The 26,574-nt window shown below is 35.8% G+C and overlaps 2 protein-coding genes and 1 pseudogene across 4 annotated transcripts; 2 read left to right on the top strand and 1 right to left on the bottom strand.

The window, feature by feature from the left end:
• Positions 1–510: 510 nt before the first annotated feature.
• LOC106870432 (ubiA prenyltransferase domain-containing protein 1 homolog) lies at positions 511–22,647 on the top strand. 3 transcript variants are annotated; one of them, XR_008265293.2, is made up of 3 exons: positions 511–1,485; positions 21,003–21,076; positions 22,552–22,647. XR_008265293.2 is itself a non-coding variant. In XM_014916499.3 (2 exons), exon 1 carries the CDS (start codon positions 511–513, stop codon positions 1,453–1,455), a length of 945 nt encoding a protein of 314 aa, XP_014771985.1. In that variant the 3' UTR covers positions 1,456–1,485; positions 13,589–13,907. The 3 variants fall into 3 exon arrangements, 2 of the variants coding, with proteins under 2 accessions (XP_014771985.1, XP_014771986.1); XM_014916499.3 differs by lacking the exons at positions 21,003–21,076; positions 22,552–22,647 and adding an exon at positions 13,589–13,907; XM_014916500.3 differs by lacking the exons at positions 21,003–21,076; positions 22,552–22,647 and adding an exon at positions 13,589–13,907 and having other exon boundaries at positions 511–1,490.
• Positions 9,824–10,974, bottom strand: LOC128249190 (ubiA prenyltransferase domain-containing protein 1 homolog pseudogene; annotated as a pseudogene).
• LOC149132946 (RNA polymerase II transcriptional coactivator-like) lies at positions 21,009–24,700 on the top strand. Its single transcript, XM_089360723.1, has 4 exons — positions 21,009–21,076; positions 22,552–22,647; positions 22,796–22,901; positions 24,496–24,700. Exons 1-4 carry the CDS (start codon positions 21,014–21,016, stop codon positions 24,573–24,575), a joined length of 345 nt encoding a protein of 114 aa, XP_089216849.1. The 5' UTR covers positions 21,009–21,013; the 3' UTR covers positions 24,576–24,700.
• Positions 24,701–26,574: the final 1,874 nt, after the last annotated feature.

Genomic DNA, 26,574 nt, shown 5'->3' with positions numbered 1-26,574 from the left:
TGCACACGAAACAAAAAAAATCAACGTATTATCAGAAATACTTATAAATATTTATATAATATATCATAGCAATCTGGCGAGTTTCTCACATACACACCCATTTCACAGACATACAAACACACATTGATACGCATATACATACACATACATGCATATATATTATATAAACACGCTGCGTTGACTCTTCCATTAAACATTACTCAAATTCGTGATTAATATATTTTAAATATAGTTGACTCTAATAATAATAAATATTACATCTTTTATCTGTTTAATTATTAATTTATCAATTTTATTTAAATTGACATTTATTTTTTCGTTTTCGTCTTTCGTTTATTCCTTATTCCACATTTTTATACATTCACACCACTTGTAGTTCTCTCCCTCGCCTCATTTAGTATGTTTCTCGCGGATCATCATCGCTAGAAAGCGGGCCGCTGTTGCTTGTGGTAACTCTCAATAAGACCGTGTCAAAAAAGCTTACACCAACTGAAAAATTATACTGAAGTGATGCAAAACAATAGCCATGCTAAAGAAGGAAACAAGTGTCATCTCAAGAAAACTTCTCTTTCACAGGAATTGTCTAAATACTTAGCAGCACTTCGACCATGGTCTTTCACATCTTCTTTTACCCCAGTTGCTTTAGGCAGCGCCCTTGCCTATATGGAGCATGCCGAATTTAGCCTTCTCATCTCTTTGGTCACCTGTCTCACTGCCCTTTCTGTCCATGCTGCTGGAAATCTTGTCAACACGTACGTCGATTATGTTCGAGGAATCGACACTAAGAAAAAGAAAGATGCTAACCACAAAACATTGGTCGATTCTGTGTTGATGCCGGGTGACATTGCTTGGCTGGGAGGGTTGTCCTACGTGTTGGGATGCTGTGGATTTTTGTTGCTTACCTATATTTCTCCTGCCCGCATGGAGCACTTGGCCCTTATTTACTTCGGAGGTTTATCCGGAAGTTTCCTTTACACTGGTGGTCTTGGACTGAAGTACATTGCTCTCGGAGACGTGGTAGTCTTTCTCACTTTTGGTCCCCTTACAGTCGTGTTCGCCTTTCTTTCACAAACCGGCGAACTATCGAACGAACTCATTTTTTATGCCATCCCTTTAGCTATCAGTGCTGAAGCAGTCCTTCATTGCAATAACACTCGACATATGGAAAGTGATACAGATGCTGGGATTGTTACCTTAGCCATTCTGCTGGGCCATACTGGCTCCTACATATTGTTCGTGATGCTTTTATTTCTGCCCTATATTGCCTTTGTCTACTTTGGACTGCATTATTCCAAATGGTATTTTCTACCTCTCTTAACCGTGTTTGAATCCTTTAAATTGGAGAGATATTTTCGTTACCGTCACTTGGAACAATTGCCTCGGAAAGTGGCACGGTTGAATTTTATTTTTGGACTTCTTTATGTTATAGCTTGTATATTGGCACTTAAACACTGACCAAACATTCGTAGCAAGATTCATCCAAAGGCAAAGTATTTATTATTGTTATTTCTATACTTGTTCTTATTATTGTTTTTGTTATTGTGTTGATGGAGAAGCAGATTTGGTAAAGCTTTGCAGTGTTTAGTTCAGATCATAGCGTGTCGCGATCGATAAAATAAAATACCAGTCAAATACTGGGATCGACTTTGTACTCTGCCACCAACATATGAGGTCCTGTGTGTGAATTATGTTGAGAAGGCTATCAATAAAATAAACACCTGTAATTACTAGTTACGATATAATCAGTTACATCGATATACTCTCACCAGTATTTGAAATGATAGTTATTAGTGCGACTTTGGAGTGGTTGGAACGGAATGCTAGATTAACAGGTTCCCTTATGTCCTGAGTTTAAATCCCATCAAGATCATATTGAAATAAGGACTTGTCATATACTACTACCGGTTTCATCGAATAAACCTTTCGGCACTATCATGCTAATAGCATGATAGTGCCAACCTTTCTACTGTAATTCTATCAATGTAAGAAATCATTATGATAGTGTAGTCGTATCCTTGTTTATGATGTCTTCAGAATAATTAGAATGTCACTAATATGCTTCAAAACTTCAAATCAAATACGCGATTGTTCCACCTGCTAGAAATAGTAGCTATATCACACCCTACTAAGGCTAAGGAAACGTGTCTGAGTAATAGACAGGATGGTCACAACTTTTATGACTAACGATTTACCTACTCGACACAATAATAATAATAATTCACATACAAGACTTTATATGTTGATTGTAGAGTACAGAATCGATTATATTGATTTGACTGGTACTTTATTTTATCGATTCCTAAAGACTTTATTTTATCGAACTGACTTGTCGAACTTTTTGACCAACGATTCGTTCTCTTTCAGTTAAGACTGACCCCGCGCTAAACAACAATAATGATTTCGACCGTTCGTCAAGATTAGCATGAATTATCAATATTATTGGCAGAATTGTTGAAATGCCGAAGAAATACTTTGCGGTGTTTATTCCTACTCTTTAGTTCTGAGTTCAAATCTCTCTGAGGTCAAGTTTATCTTTCATTCCAAGATCGACAGAATGAAGTATCAGTCCAGTAGTGAGGATCGGTTTATTCGACTAACCACCTTCTTTCAAGATTGTTAGCCATGCAACAGAATTAGAAATCATTTTTCTTCAGGTACTGCACAAAATATTTAGCCGTATTTCCTCCTGGTCTTTACGTTCTGAGATCAAATACTGTCGTTGCCGACTTCGCATTTGAGCACTGGGGTCGATGTAATCGACCTCGCTCACCCCTCAAAAAATTGAATCATTATTTTTAAGACAATAATCTCAGTTGAGATAACTAATCTTGGTGCTTTACGTTTTCTTTTTTTCTTTCTCTCTTCTTCTTTAGTTTGCTATCTGTTGTTTCGTGTTCAAACCATCCTTACGACATCCATAATCTTGATACATAAAAACGAATGTTTCAAGTTGTAGGCTGTAGTTTATTGTACAAGGGCATATCTTTCAAAGAAGGTATTTGGTTATATGAGTTCTCCACCCAGCTGATATTTTATATAAATACGAATAAGACGGGGCATTACTAATTAGTTAATTATATATTTACCACTAGCTAGTTTATGACAAGACATACTCCTGAGAGATACATGTGTCAAATTTTAATACCTCTAGAGTATTATTTTTGTTTTTCACAGTTGCTAATTTTGTTTTGTAAATGACATGTGCCGTTTTCTTAATTATTCTAGTGTGTTTACAAAAATGCCTCTGTAGCAGGTTTTTGCCTCAACTATCGGGGACGGGAGGAAGTCTTTCCAAACTTGGGATTAAACGATAGCAACACGTGTCGAAAAAAATGTTAACAGTCCCTATGCCAACCAATTCCGTTTCGGGCGATGTTAATATTTCATACAACACCGTTCAGATTTATAGAAGTAGGATTTATAGACGTCCGGAAAAAGGAAAGATTTCCTTTTGTACTCTCTCTTAAACTTTTTTAAAAGAAATATTACACATGGTGGGAAATTGATTTCCTTCCATGTCTTATAATAATAATAATAATAATAATGAGAAAGTTATAAAAATTAAAAAAATTACTCTTAAAAAAATCATAATTTCGGTATTATGTATTATGTCTCAATTTGCCTAAACGATAAGGCCTAAACTGCCTAACCTTATCAAAATAATAAAACAAAAAAAATTTTGAAAATATTTCAATCGACATGGCTTGTACAAAATTTACATATGATTGTATTACACACGTGAAAAAAAACCTGTTATTCGATTTCTTAAGCAAATTAAGACAATGAATAAAACAATTTATTGACAATAATATGACATATACAAAGTGAAAACATCTTACAATTGTAGTGTGGGATTACATGTATATTCAGTATTTTTAATGTTGATGATTACGATGAATATTTGAATGTGGAAGCTATCAACTACTTCTAGTTTCTTCCCCTGGTATGTGATGGAACCTGTTTTCTGACCATCTTTGATGTTTATTGCCCCTGTGCATCTGCTGCACACAAAAACTATCATCCCAGTTAACCTTCCTTTGATGTTGCTGCACCTCTTATGCATCCATAGCTTACACTGGGTACATCTTATGGGGTTTCTAACTATAACTTTTCTACAGATCAAGCAAGTCCATCTACCTGAAGGGGTTTGTGATCTGTCCACCTTCCTACTTACTAGAATTTTGGTTTTTGCTACATTGACTCTAAGACCCTTCGATTCTAGACCTTGCTTCCACACCTGAAATTTCTTCTCTAGTTCTGGTAATGATTCAACTATGAGAGCAAGGTCATCAGCATAGAGGAGCTCCCAGGGACAGCCTGTCTTGAATTCCTCTGTTATTGCCTGGAGGACTATGATGAATAAGAGGGGGCTGAGGACTGATCCTTGGTGGACCCCTACTTCTACTCTGAATTCTTCACTATACTCGTTGCCAACCCTTACCTTACTGACAGCATCCCTGTATAACTCTTATTAACCACTTGTCTATCCTTAGTTTCCACATTGCCCACCAGATAAAGAATCGGGGTACCCTGTCAGAGGCTTACTCCAAGTCAACAAAAGCCAAATATAGGGGTTTAACTTTGGCTAGGTATTGCACCTGCAGTTGCCATACCAGGAATATAGCATCAGTGGTGCTTCTACCCAGCACAAAACCGAACTGCATCTCATCTAAGCAGACTTTCTCCCTAATTAGTTGAGCTATGACCCTTTCTATGACCTTCATCACCTGATCCAGTAGTTTGATATCCCTGTAGTTATTTCTATCTAAAGCATCACCTTTACCGTTGTAAAGCAGTTGACTATGGTGCTGCTACACCAGTCATTGGGTATGACTCCTTCGTGAACTACCTGATTTACAATACGGGTGATTAGACCATAACCCACACCACCAGATATTTTAAGCATCTCAGCAGTGATTCCTGATGGGCCAGGAGCTTTTCCTGACTTTATATCCTTAATTACTTTATCTACCAGGGTGCTATCGATTCGGGTAGCTGGTCCCTCAACTGGTTCAACATTTGGCAGACTCCTGTAGTTGAAAGGATTATTATTATTATTGTTATTATTATTATTATTAAGGCAGCGAGCAAGAAGTGCCTACCCACTTCCCTGAAATTGCTGGTCTTGTGTCAGAATTTGAAATAACTGTCTCAAAATTCCACCAAGACCAACATTGCTTTTTATCCTTTTAGGTTTGATAAAATGAGTATTAGTTGAGCACTGGGCTCAATGTAATCGAGTGCCCCCCCCCCCCCCCCCTTCCCCAAAATTCAAGCCTTGTGCCTATAGTAGAAAGGATTGTTATTATTATTATTATTATTATAGTGAACTACAAGAATTAGTGCATGCGAAAAAATGCCTTGTGGTATTTGTTCCAGCTCTACCTTCAGAGTTCAAATCGCACTGAAGTCAGTTCATTTGGAGTCAATAAAATAAAGAACCAGTGAAGTATTGAGGACTCTCCCCTAAAATTGCTGGCCTTATTATTATTATTATTATTATGGCTTTATTTTATACTTTTGGCTGTTGCTCTAATTTCTTATCTATTTACTTAATCTTTATTCTTCAGTCTGCGGGTAGGAATATATTTTCCTTTACACCTGCTGACTGGCTATTTTCTTGGTGCCAGTCTTTTGGCCTTAACACTAGAAATATTCTCTTTACTCTCTCTCTCACTCTTTTTACTCATTTCAGTCATTTGACTGCAGCCATGCTGGAGCACCGCCTTTAGTCGAGCAAATCGACCGCAGGAGTTATTCTATCGGTTTCTTTGCCGAACCTCTAAGTTATGGGGACGTAAACACACCAGCATCGGTGGTCAAGCGATGTTGGAGGGACAAACACAGACACACAGACATATACACACACATACATATATATACATATAAATGACGGGCTTCTTTCAGTTTCTATCTACTAAATTCATTTACAGGGCTTTGGTTGGCCCGAGGCTATAGTAGAAGACACGTGCCCAAGGTGCCACGCAGTGGGATTGAACCCGGAACCATGTGGTTGGTAAGCAAGCTACTTACCACACAGCGACTCCTGCGCTATTCACTCGTTATTATTTATGAGACTTAAGGCAGTAAGCTGGCAGAATTGTTAGCATGCCAGACATAATGCTTAGTGGCATTTTGTCTTTATGTTGAGTGCTTTTCATCCTCTCAAGGTTGATAAAATAAGGCCCAAGCTTTGTGCCTACAGTGGAGAGGATTATTTAGGAAAGTTTGTGCTTCTGAAAATTCCTTAGCAGCCCAGACATGTCTCTGAGATTCAATTGTTTTCCCCATTTCTTTTTCATTTCCATTCATAATTTTTCAACACTAAACCAAGATTATCCTAAGATAATCGCATGTTCCAATTCAGTGTGGCCTCCACACAACACACTAATCCAACTTCACAGTTCTTTGCATATTCAACCATTTCAGCCAAATATTTCCATCTTTGTCAGTTTTGGTCTCCATTCTTTACTGATTAACAAAAGGAATTTTGTATCTTTTACTTGTTTCTGTCACTGGACTGTGGTCACGCTGGAGCATTGCCTTGAAGGATTTAATCAAACAAATCGATCTAGTACTTATTATTATGAGTCTCTTATGCTGAACTGCTAAGCTATGAGGATGTCAATAAACCACTACTGGTTGTCAAGTGTGGTGGCGAACAAACTTATATGTATATATTAATTTCCGTTTACCAAATCTATTCACAAGCTTTTGGTTGGCCTGGGGATATAGCTGAAGGTACCTGTCCAAGGTGCTACGCTGTGGGAGTGAACCCCAAACCACATAGTTGGGAAGTATGTTTGGCGCACAAAAACAAAAATTAGAGTTATTTCCCTTGCATTTTTAAACTAATTTCCTTTGGGTTCAAAGTTTTTCAAATCAGTATAATACTCGTATGAGACAGACGTATCGTTTTTCATCATAAAAGCCATATCAATTTAATTATTTAACACCATATATTTTATTTGTGATATTATTACATATGGTATTTCTTGATTTCTGATTTAGGCACAAATCCAACAATTCTGAGAAGAGCGATTTTGTCGATGTAATCGACTCCTGTAAATTATTGGTATTACGTTTTCTCGACTCTGAAGCGATGAAAGTCAAAGTTGGCTTCCGAGGGATTTGAACTCTGAGCGTGAAGACCCAGAACAAATGTGCCACAAGCCATTTTTCCCCCGATGCCCTAACGGTTCTCCCAGTTCACTGCCTTGCACATTTTGTTAAATATCACAGCTTTTTTTTTTTTTAATCATATTATTACTCTTTTCACTGAGAGTTCCATCCGTTAGAAATAACAACCAAATTCCCTCAAATGCACCTAGCACGTCTTCGTAATATCGCGACCTTCCTGAACAGTTGCTGTTTAGAATCCAGGTCTAAGAAGTATGTATACTGCAGCAAACATCACATTTGTTTAGTCTCAGGTCTGACCTCTGGTCTGCAGTATCTCAACTATGACTCGTGTTTGTAAGTTTATGTAGACGTATATTATTTAGTGTATTGGCTCTTATTTTAATAAGAGCGTGTGCTCTGGTTGTGATAGGATGCGGTTCGAGAGAGATTTGGCTGCTATTTGCTCTAGGTGCAGCAATGATGTTCCATTGGCTTGTGTCGTAAATATGAGCTATTTCAAAGCATGTCTGAAGCCACTTAATATGAATTCCTTTTTTAATTGTTGGAGCGACGGGAATAACTCCGAAATTTACTTTCTAGCTAGCAGATGGAAGGGAGATAACTGACAATTTTTAAATTTTATTTTACCTTTTAGGAGAATGTATCCCAAAAATGTTTAGATACAAAATTTATATAGAAATAATTCGACTAAGAAGTGCAAATGCCATAAGAAAACATTTACATTTGTAATTTATCCGTGCGTGCACACTTCTTTTCTCTCCCTACCTCTCAGTGTATTTGTTAAAGAAAATCAGGATAAAACACTTTGCTTTTAATAAAATAGACACCTTTCAGATGATGTAGTTTATGCTTATATCGAAATTTAATGTTAAAAAAAGGGGGAAAAAGTGATGAGCTCGCACACTTATATACCGCGACATTTATTTTACAAAATGAAACTTAAAATCAGGATCTATGTGTGCGCGCCCACTAATTTTCTTTTCTTTTCCACATTACCAGTAAATTCCGATATAATCGCAATCTGTACTATCTCTAAGATACTTGCAGAAACTTTCAGTAAAAAAAAAAAAATCTATTGAGTTATGAGGAAACAAAGTCGGGTAGTGGGGCACACGTGTAGGTGTACCTAAGATCGATTTATCATTAGTTCGTAAATTGTTGGTATCTTAGTTGTTGTTTTTAAAAAATCTGAACTGTAAGTGATGTTTTAAAAGAGTATTTTAGATTTTCTCGTTGTTGTTTTATTATGGTAGACGTTTAGATTCAAATTACTGAACTAAACAGAGAAGTGGGAAATTGAATTTCAAAAAGTTGCCTATAAAGTAAAATGAACCAAAGAAAAAATGTTGGGAAGCCCTAAGATTAGAGGTTCATTGAAGGTTGAATGGAGTTAGCTAGTCAGCTAAATTAGATATGCATATTGCTGTAGTAACAAAGCCCTAACCCGTCAATGTTTGTGAATGGAGTTGGCATTGGAAACCGTGAGTTCGTCGTGTTTTGTGGCCGCTTGACAACTCGAGTTGGTTTGTTTACTCCCCCGTACCTTAGCAGTTCGGATAAAGATCGTTAGAATAAGTACCAGGCTTCAAAAAGAAAGGAAAAAAAAAAACGAACAAGTACTAGGGTCGATTTATTCGACTTAAGCCCTTCAAAACTGCCCCAGCAATATGAAACAAAAGATAAAAGAGCCCAATGGAGAATTGATTTTAGGTTGGAAAATCCTTTTTTTTTCTTTTTAATTTCATTTTGTGTGTATATATATATATATAATGCAGAATGGGACAAGAACGCAAAACATCAAAACAGGTGATACACGAAAGGGACAAAACATCCAGATGGACGATACAAAGAAAACACAGACAGGTCATTCGGAGTTTTCTCTCTTCAGTCGAGATCAAGATTATCTTTGCAATTTCGGCTGGTTATTCTCGATATTGCTCCAATCTGGCCAGCCCCAAGGAAAAACTAAGCTAAGAGCATTAGATTCCTTGGAAGAAAGCAGCAAATGTATACAAAAACAAGGACGGGAAAAAAAAAAAACGAAGTGCACTTGAGCATTGCATGCAACAATTTCCCTCATATATTATTCGCACTTTGATAGTATTTTTCTTCTTTTTTTTTTTTTTGTTACAAGATTTATTTTCATTGCCGCTGATTTTTTTAATGTTAAATTATAATAAAGCTGCTAATATCATGCAATAAATTGTATACAAAACAGCCTTTTCTTGTGTGTGTAGTCTGGATGGGAGAAAATGCAGGAAATGACGTTAAGAAACACTTGCCTTGTAGGTTTGTATGTGTTTTATAAAGTCCTAAGTACTTTTAGCATATTGTCGGGTGAATTTTGGATTCCCCCCCCCCCTTTTTACTTGTGTCAATGTGCAGTGAACATGAAACATTACCTAAGCTCACTCTTTTGTAATTGACGGTTTTAGCTCCGTTTGTGTTTAAAGCGGACAATATTTTAAGGTGTGTTTTATATGGTTAATGTCTTTGATTTGTTAAATAAGGCAAATTGTTAGCTATGAACCTGGAAAAACTGACTTCTTCGTGATATAGGCTGGAATATTCTTTTTAGTCATCAACATTAAAAAGATCGCCAAATATTGAATATGCTTGTAATGCCACAATACAATGCGAGGTATTTTAAGTTTTCCTTGCTAAAATAGTGACTTTTTTTCTGGACACTTAACGATTATCGGATGAAGTTGAGCTTTTTTTTTTTTCTCTTAACTATTATTCATTTTTGTTTTGCTTTTAGTCAACATAAAGGTAGGCTTCTCTGATATGATTTCGGTTTCCTAAGTTAAATTGTTTAAATATTTGAGAAAAGAAGCGTGAAACAGTAGAGCAAACCTTGTACTAAATTAAGTTTGGCCAGTGTCTCGGGAAGTCCGATCATGTCAAATTCCTGTACGCGTTTGTAAAGCGGAACCAGAGCAAATGCAGTTAATGCGGGCAAAACAAAGAGCAGGTTACATGTGAAAGCGATTATGAGTAGAAGAAATATGTAAGACGAAAAGAGCAGCACTATCATCAGCTGACGAGAAATGTGCTTTCCAAGTACCATGGGTAGAGTGAGAATTCCTGCTTTCCTATCGGCTACTTCGTCCCTCATGTTGTTAGCGTGGAGTATAGCGACCGCATTGGTTGCCATGGGCAGCACTAGGACTGCTGCCCTTCCGGACAAGAAACCGCTGCAGCTTAGGTAAGAAAACTCTGTTACTAAAGGTCCAAAAGTTAAGAAGATCAGGAAATCGCCTAGTGCCCTGTATTTGAGGGCTATCCAACCGGTGTAGATCAAACTGCTAACAACTCCCAGACTGTACAGAACAATCAAGGATAGATGTGAAGCCGGGGAATAGACAACGGTGAAAGTGAGTGAAAAGAGAGAAGCGATATAGCAAACATTTCGCAATAATAACAGCTGGTCTTTGGTCAGTTTGGCATCGGTCAGGGTCGGGTCGTGTGTGGAATCTTTCTGATCGACCCCATTTATGAAATCGCAGAAGGTGTTGTTCAGGTTACCAGCAGCATGAATTAAAAGTACAGTGAATAATGTACTACAAATAAGGCACATAGTCGGATTGTGGTCGGGGTTAGTTCTCACTAGGATTATCCCAATAATACTAGGGACGATAGATGCCGAAAAAGACCAAGGTCGGACTGACAGCAAAAGCTCTTTCAAAATCGCCATAATTCTCCAAATGGAAATGCTCTAGTAGTTCTCGCGCTTGAATTACAGCAACGTGTGTGATTTTGTTAATAAAGTATTCGTATATAATTCTCTCAAGGTATTTTTTGAAATGTGTTCTTATAAAAAAGTTGTTTTCGTTTTGGCAGCGACAGTAATGTATTAAAGTATAGTCTTTTCTATTTTAGCTATCTTTTTTTAAAAACCAAAAACTGTATGTTAGATAAATGCCGCGGGTATTTTAGATAGGCCAAATGGTGGTATTAAGCAATTATAAAAGAAGTTTTGGCAGGAAGATATGCAGGGTTTATAAATAGTAGATCAGGAAAACGTAAATTCTTAAGAAAAGTGTTCAACCTTGAAGTTCAGTATTTTTTTTTCTCTGCTAAATAAAATCCAGTTCGTGTCTTAATTTTATTGGCTTCACACACATACTCAGACATTCAGATTTGAATATATCAAATCTGCATGCGCAGATCAATTCACCCACCCACCTCCTCTCTCTCTCTCTCCCCCCACACGTGTTTCAGTGGAATGTGAAGTCTTACAGTTTCTGTATGGAAGCGTTGATAACAAATTAGTTGCATATGGCTTCTTTAATCATGAAATAAATCAGAAAACGAGCCAACAAAGGCGCCCATACGCAGTTGCTCGACTAGCTAGAAATAGCAGCCAAATCTTTTAATTCCACCCTACCGTCTTCAGCTGATATCCGAAAATACACTGGATAACATGGTTATTTAAATACACATATACAATGTCTGTACAAAAGACTGGAAAGCTTTTTAGATGACTGATCATATTTGAGCTGTGCTAAATAACAATAACAAGACATGTCTGATATTGGTCAATTTGTAACTCTGCTGTTGTACTTTGCTTGGCAATAAGGTTAGTGTACCATCCGTAACTCTTTCGCCTTTTATATATCATGGACTGTCCAACGATTCCTGTTCTCTATTTAAGACTGCAGGGTCTCATTTGAGGGAGATTTGGCGGACACCGTTTGTTTTCTAACGAAACACTGGATCTTTTTTAAAACGGGGGCCACATTTTTCATTAATGTTTTACGTAGTATTTTTGGTACCGAAAGACTTTCAAACTTCGTATACTTATCTATTTTGTGTTATAGAACAGAAAAATATTTTTGTATTCGAATTTATTTCATGTAAAAAATTGTCTTATTTCGATAATTTCAACCAATCACTGACAAGTATTCAGTTGTTTATATTTACTCCTTTGACTGATTAAGCCATAGCTTCGTTTTATTTGCTTTTTTCTTTTTAAATTTGCTGTTTTACGCTAACCCTAACCCTATCACCGATAGAATTGTTTCAGAATCGTTTGTTTATGTAGTCGGCACTTAATGTATATCGGCTGAATGGACGTCAGTGATTGGTTGAAATTACAGAAATACAACTTTAACATGGAATAACTTAGGGATTTGTTTTTTTTTAAAGAAGACTAAGAGAAAAAGATGTTTTATATGACACATTCTACCAGTGTTCCAAGTTTCAAAGTGTTTCGTTAATGAAAAATGTGGCCCCCGTTTTAAAAAAGATCCGAAAAGTTTGTATATTCGAAGTTTATTTCATGTTAAAAGTTGTCGTATTTCGGTAATTTCAACCAATTACTGACGTCTATTGAGGTGAAAACAATTACTGCTGTGCTTTGTCAACAACACGTTGTGGCGGTGTAATGGGATCTTTTCCCTTGAATAAAATTACTGCCGTTGTTTGTCAACAACTATCGTCAGTACTGTTATTTATGACATCGTTCGTGCGTTTGTACTGGTTTTAGCTTTAGAGGGTTCGGGTTATGAGTATTTTTGCCGAATTTGGTGAAAATCTGTTCAATACACTGCCACAAATTTTTCACCAAATTTGGCAAAAATACTCATCCCCCTAACCCTAAAACCCATGCTGGAGTACTGCCTTTAGTCGAGCAAATCGACCCCTGGACTTATTCTTTGTAAGACTAGTACTTATTCTATCAGTTACTTTTGCCGAACCGCTAAGTTACAGGGATGTAAACACACCGGCATCGGTTGTCAAGCGATGTTGGGAGGGGGGGGGGCATAAATTTTTATTAAAACAAAATACGCAGGTGAAGTAAATGTTATGGTTTGAAGAATCAGCACAATACAACATGCGGGTGTCATGGTAACAAGATGTTAATACCTCGCTGTCTGTTGATTGGCTAAAATTACTCTAATTTTCCCAACTTTAATTCCATTTAAGAGGTAAATTTGGACAAGTACACCCGTACGCAGTTCACTAAGAATAAAAAAAGAAATTTTCCGAAACTCCTCCCTACACTCTCGTTTTTGTTCACCACATATTCCTATATAATTGGAATCTGCACTATCTGAAGCATATTTGTAGAAAATTTCATTAAAAAACATCCACTTTTCTCGATCTTATGAGTCAGTGGATGTGCACACGTGTAGGACTGCCATGCGTTTGTGTGAGACAGAGAGAGAGAGAGAGAAACAATGCAAAAATATTCAAGCATAAAATAAACAAGTTGGCCATTGGCAGGATTAAAAAAAGACATTGGCAGGATTAAAAAAAGACATTGGCCTTTCAGAAAAATGATGCTACCTATTGCATTATCAGTATATATGTCCATTTGTAAAGTCGATATTCTGCGATTTGAGGGTTTCTGGCTGTTATTTCTCGAAGTTTGAATGACCACCTAGTGGTTGCCTCTTGTGTGTACTGCCTTACTTATTTTCTTTCATTTATTTTTCAGGTTAAATTTTCTATATATTTTTTTAACTTACTGTATTGGACCCTGTTGCCCCTGGAGAACGCTACAGTGGATTAATTGTCCAACCAAGAGAAGCAGGATTAGTACTCCCCCGTCAGCATCTATTTATTTATTTAATTCATTCATTGAGATAGCAATCGAAAGACACACTTCTTTCTCAATATCAAAGGGAGAGGCACGGTTTCAACCGGAATACTGAGTAAAACGAACAACATAAAACCCTCAAAGATGGCTGTTCTGCTCCAACATGGTCATAACCATATCATTTTAAAACAGGAAAAATAAAGAACATTAAAGTCAAGTGACTTAGTTTTTGTATTTTTTTAATTTATAATTATTTTTTACTTTCATTTTAATCCTGTATTATCTTGTAGCTTTGAGATTTCTATGGTGTGATTGTCATTTTTAGAATGATATTTAAGTTGGGTATGAGAGTTCTGACCTGGCTATTTTGAGCATAAAACAGTTAAAATATTTGGGTTTAAGCACTAATGGATTAAAAACTTATTTTGCATGGTAAAATAAGGTTTAAAACAGCATCTAATCAGTCACTGTGACTGATTAAATGCTTCAGGGTTGGGTATGATAGTATCATCGTTCAGAATTTGTTAAAGTGTAGTATAAATTTAGGCGATGTTGCTGTTTATTGTGTATATGTAACAGTCATGGGTAAACTCTGTTGGCAGAACTTAACTGAATAACATTACATTGAATTTCCTTCTGTTTTAGTTGTTCAGCCAGCTTGATGATCTACATTCGATGTAACCCACTTCTTGGAAATGGTTGCCCATGCTTAGTGTGTAGAGTTCTTTTTTGTAGTTCAAGTCAGAGGTGCAATGGGCTAAGCACCTATGACCTTGTTAACCTTTCAACTAACAGTAATCATACAGAACTTCCTCCCAAATTATTCTTTCTCCCCTTTCACCTTCTCATATCCATTCTTACTTTCATTGAAATAAGATAGCAATTTTTTGCTTTCCCTGGTACTACTGTTTTTGTTTAATACATAATTTGTCATGGATGACTGTTGATCGCCACCACTGTTGGATTTCTCTACAATTGAAGCTGTCTGAAAGGAAACTGTCAAGTAGAACTTAAGGTAGGTAGTATGAAAACGAACTGTAAAGAGATTACACTGGATATTAAACTTGATGTTTTAAAAGAGCTTAATGCAGGAGAGACAAAGATCTCCCACATTGCCAAAACAAAAGCTCAACACAGTTAATGAGAACAACGCATGACAAAAAATTAAGTCAAATACTGAAGAAATTACTCCATTAATTGCTTGGATCTTTTTTTTTTTTTCCATAGATCTATTATGATACTTGAAAAGAGGCAGCTCTTGGGTGCTTGAATTGAGGATCAGACTTGGAGAGGAAAAAAAAAACGTTTTCTGCTAGTAAAAAGATAGTTTGAAAGGTTTAAGAAATTCTTGAATTAGCCCAAAATAAAAAATGACAGGTGAATCTGCCAGTGTTGATGCCTTTCTGATATAAATTTAAATCCTTTATTTGTGTATCACTCTGAAAATTTATCTCTGATTTGGGTTCAAAGAGCTTTTTCAGAGAGTGGTTTGCATGCATTTTTAGCACAAGACCAGGCATAATATTTCCAACAAAGTGTTGCTCCTTTTAGACTTAAATGAGCTTTGTGACAATGTGAGAATAGAAAAAAATTCCCCAAAACATAATGGATCAAGGTGTGATAGTTAACTTCAAGGCATATTTGAGAACTTTCAAACAACTAATGAAAATAATTGACAAGGAAGTTAAGTTTATGTCTGTTCTAGCTAGGATGACCATTATTGATACAGTTAGACACACGACAGATAGCAGGCAACTAGCAACAGGCAAGCAGTCAAGAGAGAGCTAGATGGCAGGCCATGAGGAAGCAGTGACCAGTGACAACACAGTAGCAGACACAAAACACAAACAGATAGGACAGAAAAACAAATCGACCTGACCAAATGACCGACACACACACAGACACAAAATATGCCGTGTACTATCTCATCACACCAACATTCTACTTCTGTTGTTTCTTTTTACTTCGCCTGAAATTTTTGAGAAAGGGGCCAGTCGATTAGATCGATCCCCAGTACGCAACTGGTACTTAATTTATCGACCTCCAAAGGATGAATGACAAAGTCGACCTTGGCGGAATTTGAGCTCAGACGAAATACTCGCTAAGCATTTCGCCCGGTGTGCTAACGTTTCTGCCAGCTCGCCGCTTTGTGGCCTTCATTCATATTGTAAATCAAGCTTTGTATATCCAACACGTAAATGCAAGCGTTGATTAGATAAATTATTTAAACTACATTCCAATGCTTTCCTCATTGTTTTCATTTGATGTCGTCTAACACGCCCATCTTCATCTGCTACACCAACACCTTTCGCTACAAACGTATGAAGAAATAAAATCGAAGTGTTTGAATTATCAATCCCCTCTAAAACACTTTTACACATTAAATTCCGACGTAATCATAACCTTTATCACTTGAAGCGCAATAGTACAAAGTTTTATTTCAAAATATCTATTTTTCAGAAAGTTATGAGGAAACACAGTCGTGGTATAGGAATTATCTGAAACCCCTTTTTCTACGAAAAAAAAAAAAAAGTTCACAAGTTCTGTTATAACCGTAATTTAGCAATTTAGCACTATCTGAAACATATCTGTAGAAAATTTTATAAAGAAATATGGACTTTTTAGAAAGTTATGAAGAAACTGAGACGGTGGGGCATGAATCTAAAGTTTTACCGTCTAATCTATTATCATACAGTAACTAAAAGACGGAATGGTAATTATTGGAATATTTGGTGAACGATAACTAAAAGACAAATTATAACAACTGGAATGTCTGAAAAATCAAGTTGAGCAACTATCACAACAATGAGTAAAAGGCGGAATTGTCATAGATGGAACGTCTTTCATTACAAATCTCTGATTCTGTCAATTTATAAAAACAAATTAGAAGAATTTGCTTTTATTCACGGGCAACCTTTTTCTAGAAGCGGGCCGCAATCAGCCCATGACTGCGTTAAGACAAGGGGACATAAGCGAATATATAATAAATGTGCGCATGTGCAGTGTCAGTTTCACCTTTTGCTGAAGTTACAATGTAAGTAACATACATCTTCCTCTTGAATCAATTAACACTTTAAATATATTTATCTCCATAAACCACCATAAAAATATTAACAAGACTAATTTTTTTGAAGTTAATGTACGTCTTTTAATGTTTATAATTATTTAAATTGAGAATTTTTTTTTTTAAATAGATTTTAATTTAATTTTTTAGTCCTCTAATTGTTTCAATAGAGGATGAAATAAATCCAACACAGACTTAATGGATATTCTTCTCTCTGTGTGTTGCTGCTGCTTTTGCACATCTAGTTAACACCACCAGAAGAAACATAAGTGATAAGTGGAAAATATGTATTTAGCATAAGACTGGAGAATTCATTTTGAAAATACTAAATATGTATTTTTTAAAAATCGCCCATTACCTGGGCTTGTTTTTCTTTCTTTCGTATATTTAATTCCATCACTCGTGATTATTTTAACGGAATTATTACGTGAATTTTATTTGTAACTTATGTAGGCGGATTGACGCTTTCAATGTTGTAAGATTAACGATTATAAAAAAAGATTCTACTGTTTCTGTTTGGAATGTGGCGGCACCAAGCACTTATTTTGGCGGTAAAAGAAAATCTGTCGATCACTTATTCTTCCCTCTCTTATCCTTTCATAAGCATTATCTACTTAAATTTTTTGTCATAGGACCAGCTAGTTCTAGTCTTCATAGTTAAAGCGTGTTTATTTGAATTATGCAATTAATAAAATATAGAAAAACACTAAACAACTCTGTCGTTATGTATTTCAACCCCTTACAGCCCGAATGACTACTTCTGTGGACTCCACCATTCATTAATTAATCGTGCTGATAAATTTTATTTCTGCTTAAAAGTACCTCCAGGGTTTTTTTTGCAAATGCTTGGTTTCTTCGTATTATTTCTGACGTTCGAAATGAACGAGGTTTCATTTTTGTTTGTAATATGCTGTCGGGGTGAGATGGGGGGAAGAGCTTAAATGCGAAGTGTATGTTTATTTTGTCTTGTCTGAAGTATGGCACGGCGAAATCATCAGCATCGAATGGATGGCTATTGAGTATTTTCTTCCAGATATATAATGAATTCTTTACTTCGAAAATTATTAAATTATCACGTTAGTATGCTGGGAACGTTTGGTGTGACTGAAGGCTGTGGGATATTTTAAAATCCTTTCTACAGTAGGCACAAAGTCTGCAATTTTGGAGGAGTGGGCTAATCGATTACATCGACCCGTCCTCAACCGGTACTTATTTAATCAACCCCGAAAGGACGAAAGACGTACTCGATTTCGTGTTTTACTTTTAAAATGTATGCACATCAGTGTTTAAAGGCGATGCTGTCTTTTACGCATTTTACTATCGAAGCTTAATTTCTTTGTTTCATTTTAAAATAAATTTCACTTTGTCATTACTGGACACTGGTTAATATCTAGGGGTGTGGATCTAGATATTAACCGTAACTTACTATTACATTATTAGAGTGGGATAAAATTATAGAATGTTTTCTTACAATTTGTTCCTATTAATTTATTTTTATAACTAGCATTACAGCAATTGCCATTTATATATTTCATAGAAGTAACAGGCGGAAGTAAATCTAAATACAAACACGGAGTTTCTAAGGAGAAAAACATTTAGCATCTTATACAATTATTGTTTCTTAAGGAAGTTTAAAATTGTTGAAGACAGATAGCTTTGCCTCATAATTTTATTTTCGAAACGTGGATCGTTTATTGTTTTTATTAAATTATTATTTTTGCCAAAATCGGTAGTGTTGGGAAGATTACGTTGTGATATTTGTTAACCTTTCATCCTTTCGGATGGAGCTGGTTTAAACGATTAACCATCTTCCCCAAAATTTCAGGTCTTGTACCTATAGTAGAAGGGATATAATGATTAGTAGTTAACTGTGAGGTATATCCCTAAAATGTGGTGTTTTGTATGCAATAAATGCTATATTATTGTATATATATATATATATAATACCGTAGTATTATTCTGTGTATAATATTACGTAGTACTATTAAAAAGTATTGTAGTTTGTTTACGATTGATATAATTAGGAGTTAATTACTGAGGTAAATAGACCACTAAAATATGTGGTTTTGTGATTAGGGTAACTATAAGGGACATAACTCTATAATGACAACGATCGAATTTTTTTCAAATCTTTTTCTACGTGTGTCATCATCATAATCGTTTAACGTAGTGCTTCTCAAACTATCTGATGTGGCGTACCGGCAGTTTTTTTTGGGTTTTTTTCGCCCCAATGTTCCAGAGACCGGTAATATCTCTTGGCGGAGGTAAAGATCATGGATCGCACCCCCTTTCAGATTTTTTTTGGGTTTTATTTTTTGCATGAACACATTATATCGAGGGCTGAGATTCCGAATCTGCATTTCAAAATTTAAGCCCCCCTCCCTATTAAATTTTCACTTTTTAAAAAAGATTTTTAAAGCGAAATACGGAGGTTATGATTCTGGAAAAAAAAATTTTTTGTAAAATTTCAAATTTTCCAAAAAATTAAACCCCTCCGCTCTATAACAAGAAATGAAATTAAAATGTTTCACGCCTGCATAGAATTATAAAACAGCAGACGCAAAAAGTATCTAAACAGAAAACCTGACATGCTAGAAACGCGTTTTCAAAATTTTAAAACTAGTTAGCAAAGAAGAAAAAATTTCAAAATTTAAATCCGCCCCAACGGAAAATCTGACAAGCTAGAAACAACAGCCAAACCGAGGATCAACTTTGTAAACACGAATTACCGAAAGAGAAAAAAAATTTTTTAATGTCATTTTGTTTGTGTGTATAAAACTAATGTTTATATACCTCGCTTAATTCCAAAAGACCCTCAACCACAACATATTGGATTACGTTCGTCATGAATCATTAGTAGAGAAAACACTTTAATTTCACTTCTTGTCATAGGGCGGAGGGGACGGGGGTTTATTTTATTCTTTTTGTTTTTGAAAAATCGAAATTTTACAGAATTTTTTTATTTCAGAATCCTAGTCTCCGTATTTTTCTACGTATTTCGCCAAAAAATTTTTTTTAAATAAAGTGAAAATTTAAGAAATTTAGTATTGGCAAGCCAGGAGGCTGCACCAGGATCCAGTCTGATTCAGCTTGGTTTCTACAGCTGGATGCCCTTCCTAACGCCAACCACTCCGAGAGTGTAGTGGGCGCTTTTTACGTGTCACCTGCATGACAAACATTCACATCATCAAAATCTCAAAAGCTATGAGATATAATGCATGATTAATTCAAAACAAAGAAAGAAAGAAAAATATTGCATTTGAAAGAGTAATCTGAATGCTAAAGGGTTAAAGTAATTTCAATAAATGTATTATGAAACGTACTAAATCCCCCCCCCCCCAAATAAGTGTACAATAGGGATGCATCTTGTTTACCAGTAAATATGGTATTTGTGGCTTAATTTCCATATTTGTATTTCTCTTTTTTCATCCTTTTGCATTTTTTCTGTACCACACTGTAACTGATTATTTCTTAGACAGTAACTTGCTTCAGTTTAAAACATAAACTCCACCCATTTGTATACTGAGGCTTTTCAGATAATTGCTTTTTTTTTTAATACATTTATGCTTGGGATTACTAGCCATATACACAAGTTTTACACTAAAATTGTATTTTGATAATTTTTATAACAAAACCAAATAGGAGTACTTTATTAGCAACACCAGTATTATCTATAAAGACACTTTCATATGTGTTGATGTATGTGTGAATTAACTTGCTGGTTTCAATCACGCTGTACCAGTGTGTTAGTTTTAACCAGAGTTGAAGGTATTGTGAGGTACCATATGAAGTTTGGTAGACAGAAGCTGTGAAGAAGCATCATTTACTTGTATGTTGGTGTGTAGCAGTGCAAAAAAAAAAAAAATGCACCATATTGTATCCCTTCTGGCCAAGAGCTAAAAGTCATTCAGTAAGTGGAGATGAATAAAATTAGTACTGAGATAATTGATATTAGCAACCCTCACCATTGGACTTGGTGCTCCAACATGACCACACTACAATGACTGAAACCTGCAGCAGCAGAAGATATCTGCAAAAGAATATTTCTGATACCAGCATCGTCAGTTAAAATCAGTTTTTTTAATCTTTGGCTCAGTATACAATGAACAGCTTTGTTATCGATGTTCAGGTGTCTTTTGGTTGTTTTATCATCATCCATTTATAAATATAAAAAGGAAACTTGTTTTATTTTCAAGGGAAAATGAATTGTAAAACTGGTTGTAATTCTTTCTCTTTCATCATTTGCAGATTTAGAAAATATGCCAAAGCACAAGACTCTTTCAGACTCCAGTGACAGTGATAGTGGTCCTGATGATAGAACGGTAAGATAGCTTTATCCCTCTCTCTCTATATATATGTGTGCGTAATGTGTATCACTATTTTGATGTCTTCTTTTCTATGTTGTTATAAGTTGGCAGATTATTTCATCACTTGACTTATTTCTTAATCATCATAATGATGTCCAGCATCTTATGATCAAACTTCACTAATTCTTGTGAAGTTTGATCCCAGGTCTTCATTCTTCCTCTTCTGCAGGCTTATTCCATTTTCCTGGTTTGCTAGTCATACCATCACACTCTTGCATGACAAAACTGATATAGCTCTAAAACCATTTTTTTTTTCTTGAGACACTCTGTGTTCTGTTGTTTATGCAGACTACACTGTTACACATCTAGTGAAACATATTCACTTAAGATATTTTGTATATTTACATATATAATTTCATGTTTATAGATACAAACATAACTGATTAAACTCTTTCTCAGAAACAGAGGTTCTGGGTTTGATCTCACTGTGCAGCATCTTGAGCAAATGTCTTGTTCTGTAGCTTGGGGTTGACTGATACCATGTGAATAGAATTTGGTTGGTTGAAGGCTGTGAACATTGTCATTTTCATGTCCACTGTTCCATGCATGCATGGGTTGGACGGAAGTTATTGAGGCAGATTTTTTGTGTCTTGTCCTTTTATTAATAATGTAGCATTTGAAGCAGCCAAAATATTCTTCCTGTTTTCTGTTCAAACCAGACAGATCTGGCTTCTAACACATACCAACCCTACAATGTCATTCAAAAAATAACTATAATTGAAAACTTGAAGCTATGAAATAATGCATGATTAATTCAATACAACATGAATAAATAAACATTACATTTGACAACATAATCTGAATGCTTAAGGGTTAAGATTTGAGAAGGGATTGGCTGCAATTCCTGTCAGGTAGAGCAACCACGTAGAGTTTTGTTGGAGGCCTTTATTTGTTCAGTACACTTAGAAAGGCCAGGAGTTTTTATATTTAGTAGCATGTTGCAATGAGCCCTACAAGAAAATGTCCCTATGTAGCTGTTAAAGTAGCAGCCAGGTCTCAATGAGATCTTACTATCAAGTGTCCATCATTGATAAGACCAAACAAGGTCGAAATCACACAATCTGGTGATGTTGGCACTAGAGGTAGCAGAGATTTATCTCCCTGCTAGCAATATAGTGTATTTTGTACCAAAAAGCCAGTGTGGGTGTTTCTCATCGTAACTACCATAATAAAGTTCTAATAGAACATCCACATTTAGGTGGGGGTTAAATATTAAATCTTGCCCATGTCTTAATGCATTAGATGATATTGCCCTGTTTATGCTGTGCCTGAAGAAAAGATGATGTGATTAGGGCTGACCTGGGACTAAACAATGACAGATTGTTTACAAGGTGTTCTGAAAAGCTTGTTCTTTACAAGAATGGTCTGTGTACATTTTTTTTTTTTTTTCTGTTTGAGTTTTGTTCTCTCTCATGTTTGTTTATTTGTAGCCGGTAAGCAAGAAAAAGAAGCCAGAAAAGAAACCTGAAAAAAAGCCTGAAAAGAAAGCCAAATCTTCTGGTGATGGAGATGAAAACATGTTCCAGGTGTGTGTAAAGTCTGTTCCCATTTTCTCTTGTATTTTATAGTTTCCTTTTTTTAAATTTCATATTTAAATTACTTTTGCTACCTAAAATCCAATTTTGTTTGTGTGTGTGTGTGTGTGTATAACATCTTAATTTCCCATCCTTTTAGTTATCAAAGATGAGATATGCAACTGTCAGTGAATTTCGAGGCAAAGTGATGGTTGGAATTCGTGAATATTATGAAGCTGATGGTGAATTAAGACCTAGCAAAAAAGGTATAGAAACACATTTTTTTTAAAACTCTTGTTATTGTATGTTACTGCATTTCTAACTAGATTGCTGTTTTAAGTGATTTCTAAAATAATTTTGAACTTAGGCTCTGCATTGTAAAACAGCTGTAACATTTTTTATATATTGATGTTAATCTTGTTAGCCTCACATCAGCTCTGATCAAAGCCGTTCCTGTGTGCAGTGAACTTGGGGTTACATGAATCAACATATTCTTTTGAAACAGTCTGAGTAAGTGGTTTGGTTGCCATTTCTAGAAGGTCAAGTGACAAAGAAGTTCCCTTGTTGGTTCATTTTGTTATGTTAGGATTGGCATTCAGCCCTAGTGATCATACCGAAAAACGAAATATGTAAGCAAGACGTAACAACTCCAAAAGAACTGGCTTGGACCATGATGACCAATGTCCAAACTGCTCTAAAAATAGTGAAATGGTAATTCATCTAAATCTTGTTTAAATATCCTCATGTAAAATAGGTTATTCATCTGGGATGAATAACAGAATACATTATTGTATTTCCTGGCATACAAGTTGAATTTTTCAACTTAATTTTACAGCCAAAAATGGTAAGTCAACTTGTACACCAAGACAACTTTGGAGACCAAAACTTCCATGTGGAATGCTGCAAGATTTGGCAAAACAATGATGTTTGTAGGTTTGCTTGTATACCAGAAAATGTGATTAAGAAGAATTGCGCATACAATTGAATTTACAGTTGAACTTGAGTGTGTATAAAACAGATACACATACTGTAGACTACAAAATGAGATAAATTTATTTCATATCCACCTTTTTAGAATGTGAGAAGCTTGAACAGTAATGTTGAGAGAGGGATAAGTAGGGAAAGACATAAGGTTGTAAGGACTCTTCAGTCTTGTTGAGGACACAATACCTTTCTAGTAGCATAGAATTGTAACCAGTACACTCTGAAGTGGTTGATGTTAGAAAGGGCATGCAGGGATAGAAACCAAGCCAAAATAAAACACCAGCAAGATGAGGCCCACTGAACCTTCTAGGTATGCAGATCTATGAACAATGGATGTAAAACAAAGATGATGACTACATGCACACCATAGTCATCATCATCGTTTAACGTCCGCCTTCCATGCTAGCATGGGTTGGACGATTTGACTGAGGACTGGTGAAACCGGATGGCAACACCAGGCTCCAATCTAATTTGGCAGAGTTTCTACAGCTGGATGCCCTTCCTAACGCCAACTACTCAGAGAGTGTAGTGGGTGCTTTTACGTGTCACCCGCACGAAAACGGCCACGCTCGAAATGGTGTCTTTTATGTGCCACCTGCACAAGAGCCAGTCCAGGGGCACTGTTTTAATAATATAGATAATTAGGAAAAATTTCATCACTGAGTAGGTAAAAGTTAGAGGAAGTTCATATTTAAACTGGACTCCTCCCATCTGTTATTGTCACATGTTACAATTATATGAAAGAGCTGTTTTACTAAATTCTTCCAACTCGATTATTTTCAAAGTTAAAAATTTATTTTGTTTACTGTCTTTAATATTACTAACAAGTTGTTCTGGCCTTGGGACAATAATTTTCATTGATTTTCCTTTTTGTAGGAATCAGTTTAAACTTGGAGCAGTGGAAATGCTTGAAAAATCACATTGATTCCATTGATGAGGCAATTGAAGCGTTCTAAATGGACAAGTCATTGTTAGTATGGGGCTCAGAACTTGTACTTGAAAGAAAAATTTATGTGAATCTCTTAACATTTCTTCATGTATGCTATCATTTAATAAACTATTTTCCTTTTTGATAATTTTATTTTTGTGTTTGTGAACTTGATAAAAAAAATTTAACATTCATTGGCACAGATGTGGCTGTGTTGGCAAGCTTGCTTTCCTACCATGTGGTTTTGAATTCAGTCCCAATGTATGGTATCTTGGACAAGTGTCTTCTATAACTCCAGGTCAACCAAATTTTTGTCAGTGGATTTGGTGCACAGAAATTGAAAGCAGCTTGTGTGTCTGTCCCCCCACCACTACTTGACAACCAGTGTTGGTTTGTTTATATGTCTGTAACTTAGCAGTTAGAGGAAAGAGTACTGGGGTTGATCTGTTCAACTGAACCCTTCGAAATGGTGCCTCAGCATGGTTGCAGTCCAATGACTGAAATTGGTAAAAGATAAATACTTTCGGAATATCAAGTCTATTAAAATAATCTGCCTGCGATAATAGGAAAACACTTGAATATTTAAGGTGTCATTATCACAACTATAATATGATGTCATGAGGAGAGAGACATATCTATGTATATATGAGCACACGAATATATGTAAATATACGTAGTGTATAGATGGAGTTATAATTCAAGTTGTGACCTTGTGATGCACATCTGCACATTGCAGTGAACAAATGTGTGTGTGTGTGTATATGTGTGTATATATATATTATATAATTATATATACTAGCAAACGCACCTGTCCTTTAGACGGTTTAAATTGCTTTGGTGGCATTTTTTTCCACCAAATAATTGAACTACCAAGAAGGTTTACAAGTAACATGGCAATCTATGTTTCTGATTCACCTAGGAACACAAAATGAAATTGAAGGCTGGTTATTGTGGCGGTTGTTGCACTTTAATGATCAAAGAACATATAAGTTTGCAAGCGATGCAAAGTAGAGCTACTGAAGTGTTTTGGGAGTAGATTACGGATAATGACTACAAAATATAGTTGTTTTACATGAAAGGGGAAATTTCTTGTCAGAAAGAGCTACATAAATGGTATAATGAAATTGAAGGAAGACATTGAAACTTCCCTTCTATGAGTTTATTTTATTCAACAGCGAAGGGAGCCATTTTTTCAGGGAGAAGTATGATTGGTATGTTCAAAAATGGCAATATAATACCTACTTGAAAAAGTAGAGTCAAAGGAATGTATTTACTACATACTTACAGTGTACGACCATTCTGAAATTGACTTCAGGTAACGAAAAATGAAGACATGAGTTTGACTTCAGTTCATGAATACTGCTTTGAATCTTTAGCAGTTCGCAGTGAAAAGATGTCGCATTGAAAAGTAGACTGGTAAGTTGTAATGACAGTAAAAGTGAGCAGGATACATGTATATACGTGCTGAAAATAACCAGCATTAGTCTTATCGTGAGCAGAGAGTTGTCCCCCTGCATATAATGAGTCATTAATGAGCTATCATGAAGGCTTGAAAAGGATCATGTCCGCTTGTAACGCACAATGGAAATTGGAGAATGATTGCATTGCATTCGAGTTTTTAGCTATTCAGACCAAAGTCAGAATGTTGCCCAGTCCACACCACGAGGATGTAAAATCTTGTGGACCATCCTATGCCGTCCCACGTCTGCTAAAAGAGTTGATATGAAAAAGCATGTTGATGTATTGGTGAAGGAGGCAGCCATGTAGTCGACGGTGTGGCTTCATCAGGATGGCAGAGCAGAACTGCAATTTCATCATTTTGGGGCTAGTTAAAGCATACTTAGTGCTCTCTGATAGGCATTCAGTCACTCCTCATAACTTTGAAGTTGGGCTCATCTGTATGTCGGCATTGTATAGCAGTTATGAAGTTCCTCACATATCGGTTGGTGGTGTGGAGCATTTCCTGAAGTTCATTCAAAAGAAGGCATTTTTTTCCCAGGTACCACCTAAGCTGGACAGGCCGTTTG

The sequence above is a fragment of the Octopus bimaculoides genome, chromosome 12 (genome assembly GCF_046866305.1).
Source record: "Octopus bimaculoides isolate indiv1 chromosome 12, ASM4686630v1, whole genome shotgun sequence".
Classification (NCBI taxonomy): domain Eukaryota; kingdom Metazoa; phylum Mollusca; class Cephalopoda; order Octopoda; family Octopodidae; genus Octopus; species Octopus bimaculoides.
Note: the sequence above shows the minus strand (reverse complement) of the source record. Positions and strands in the feature narration are given on the sequence as shown.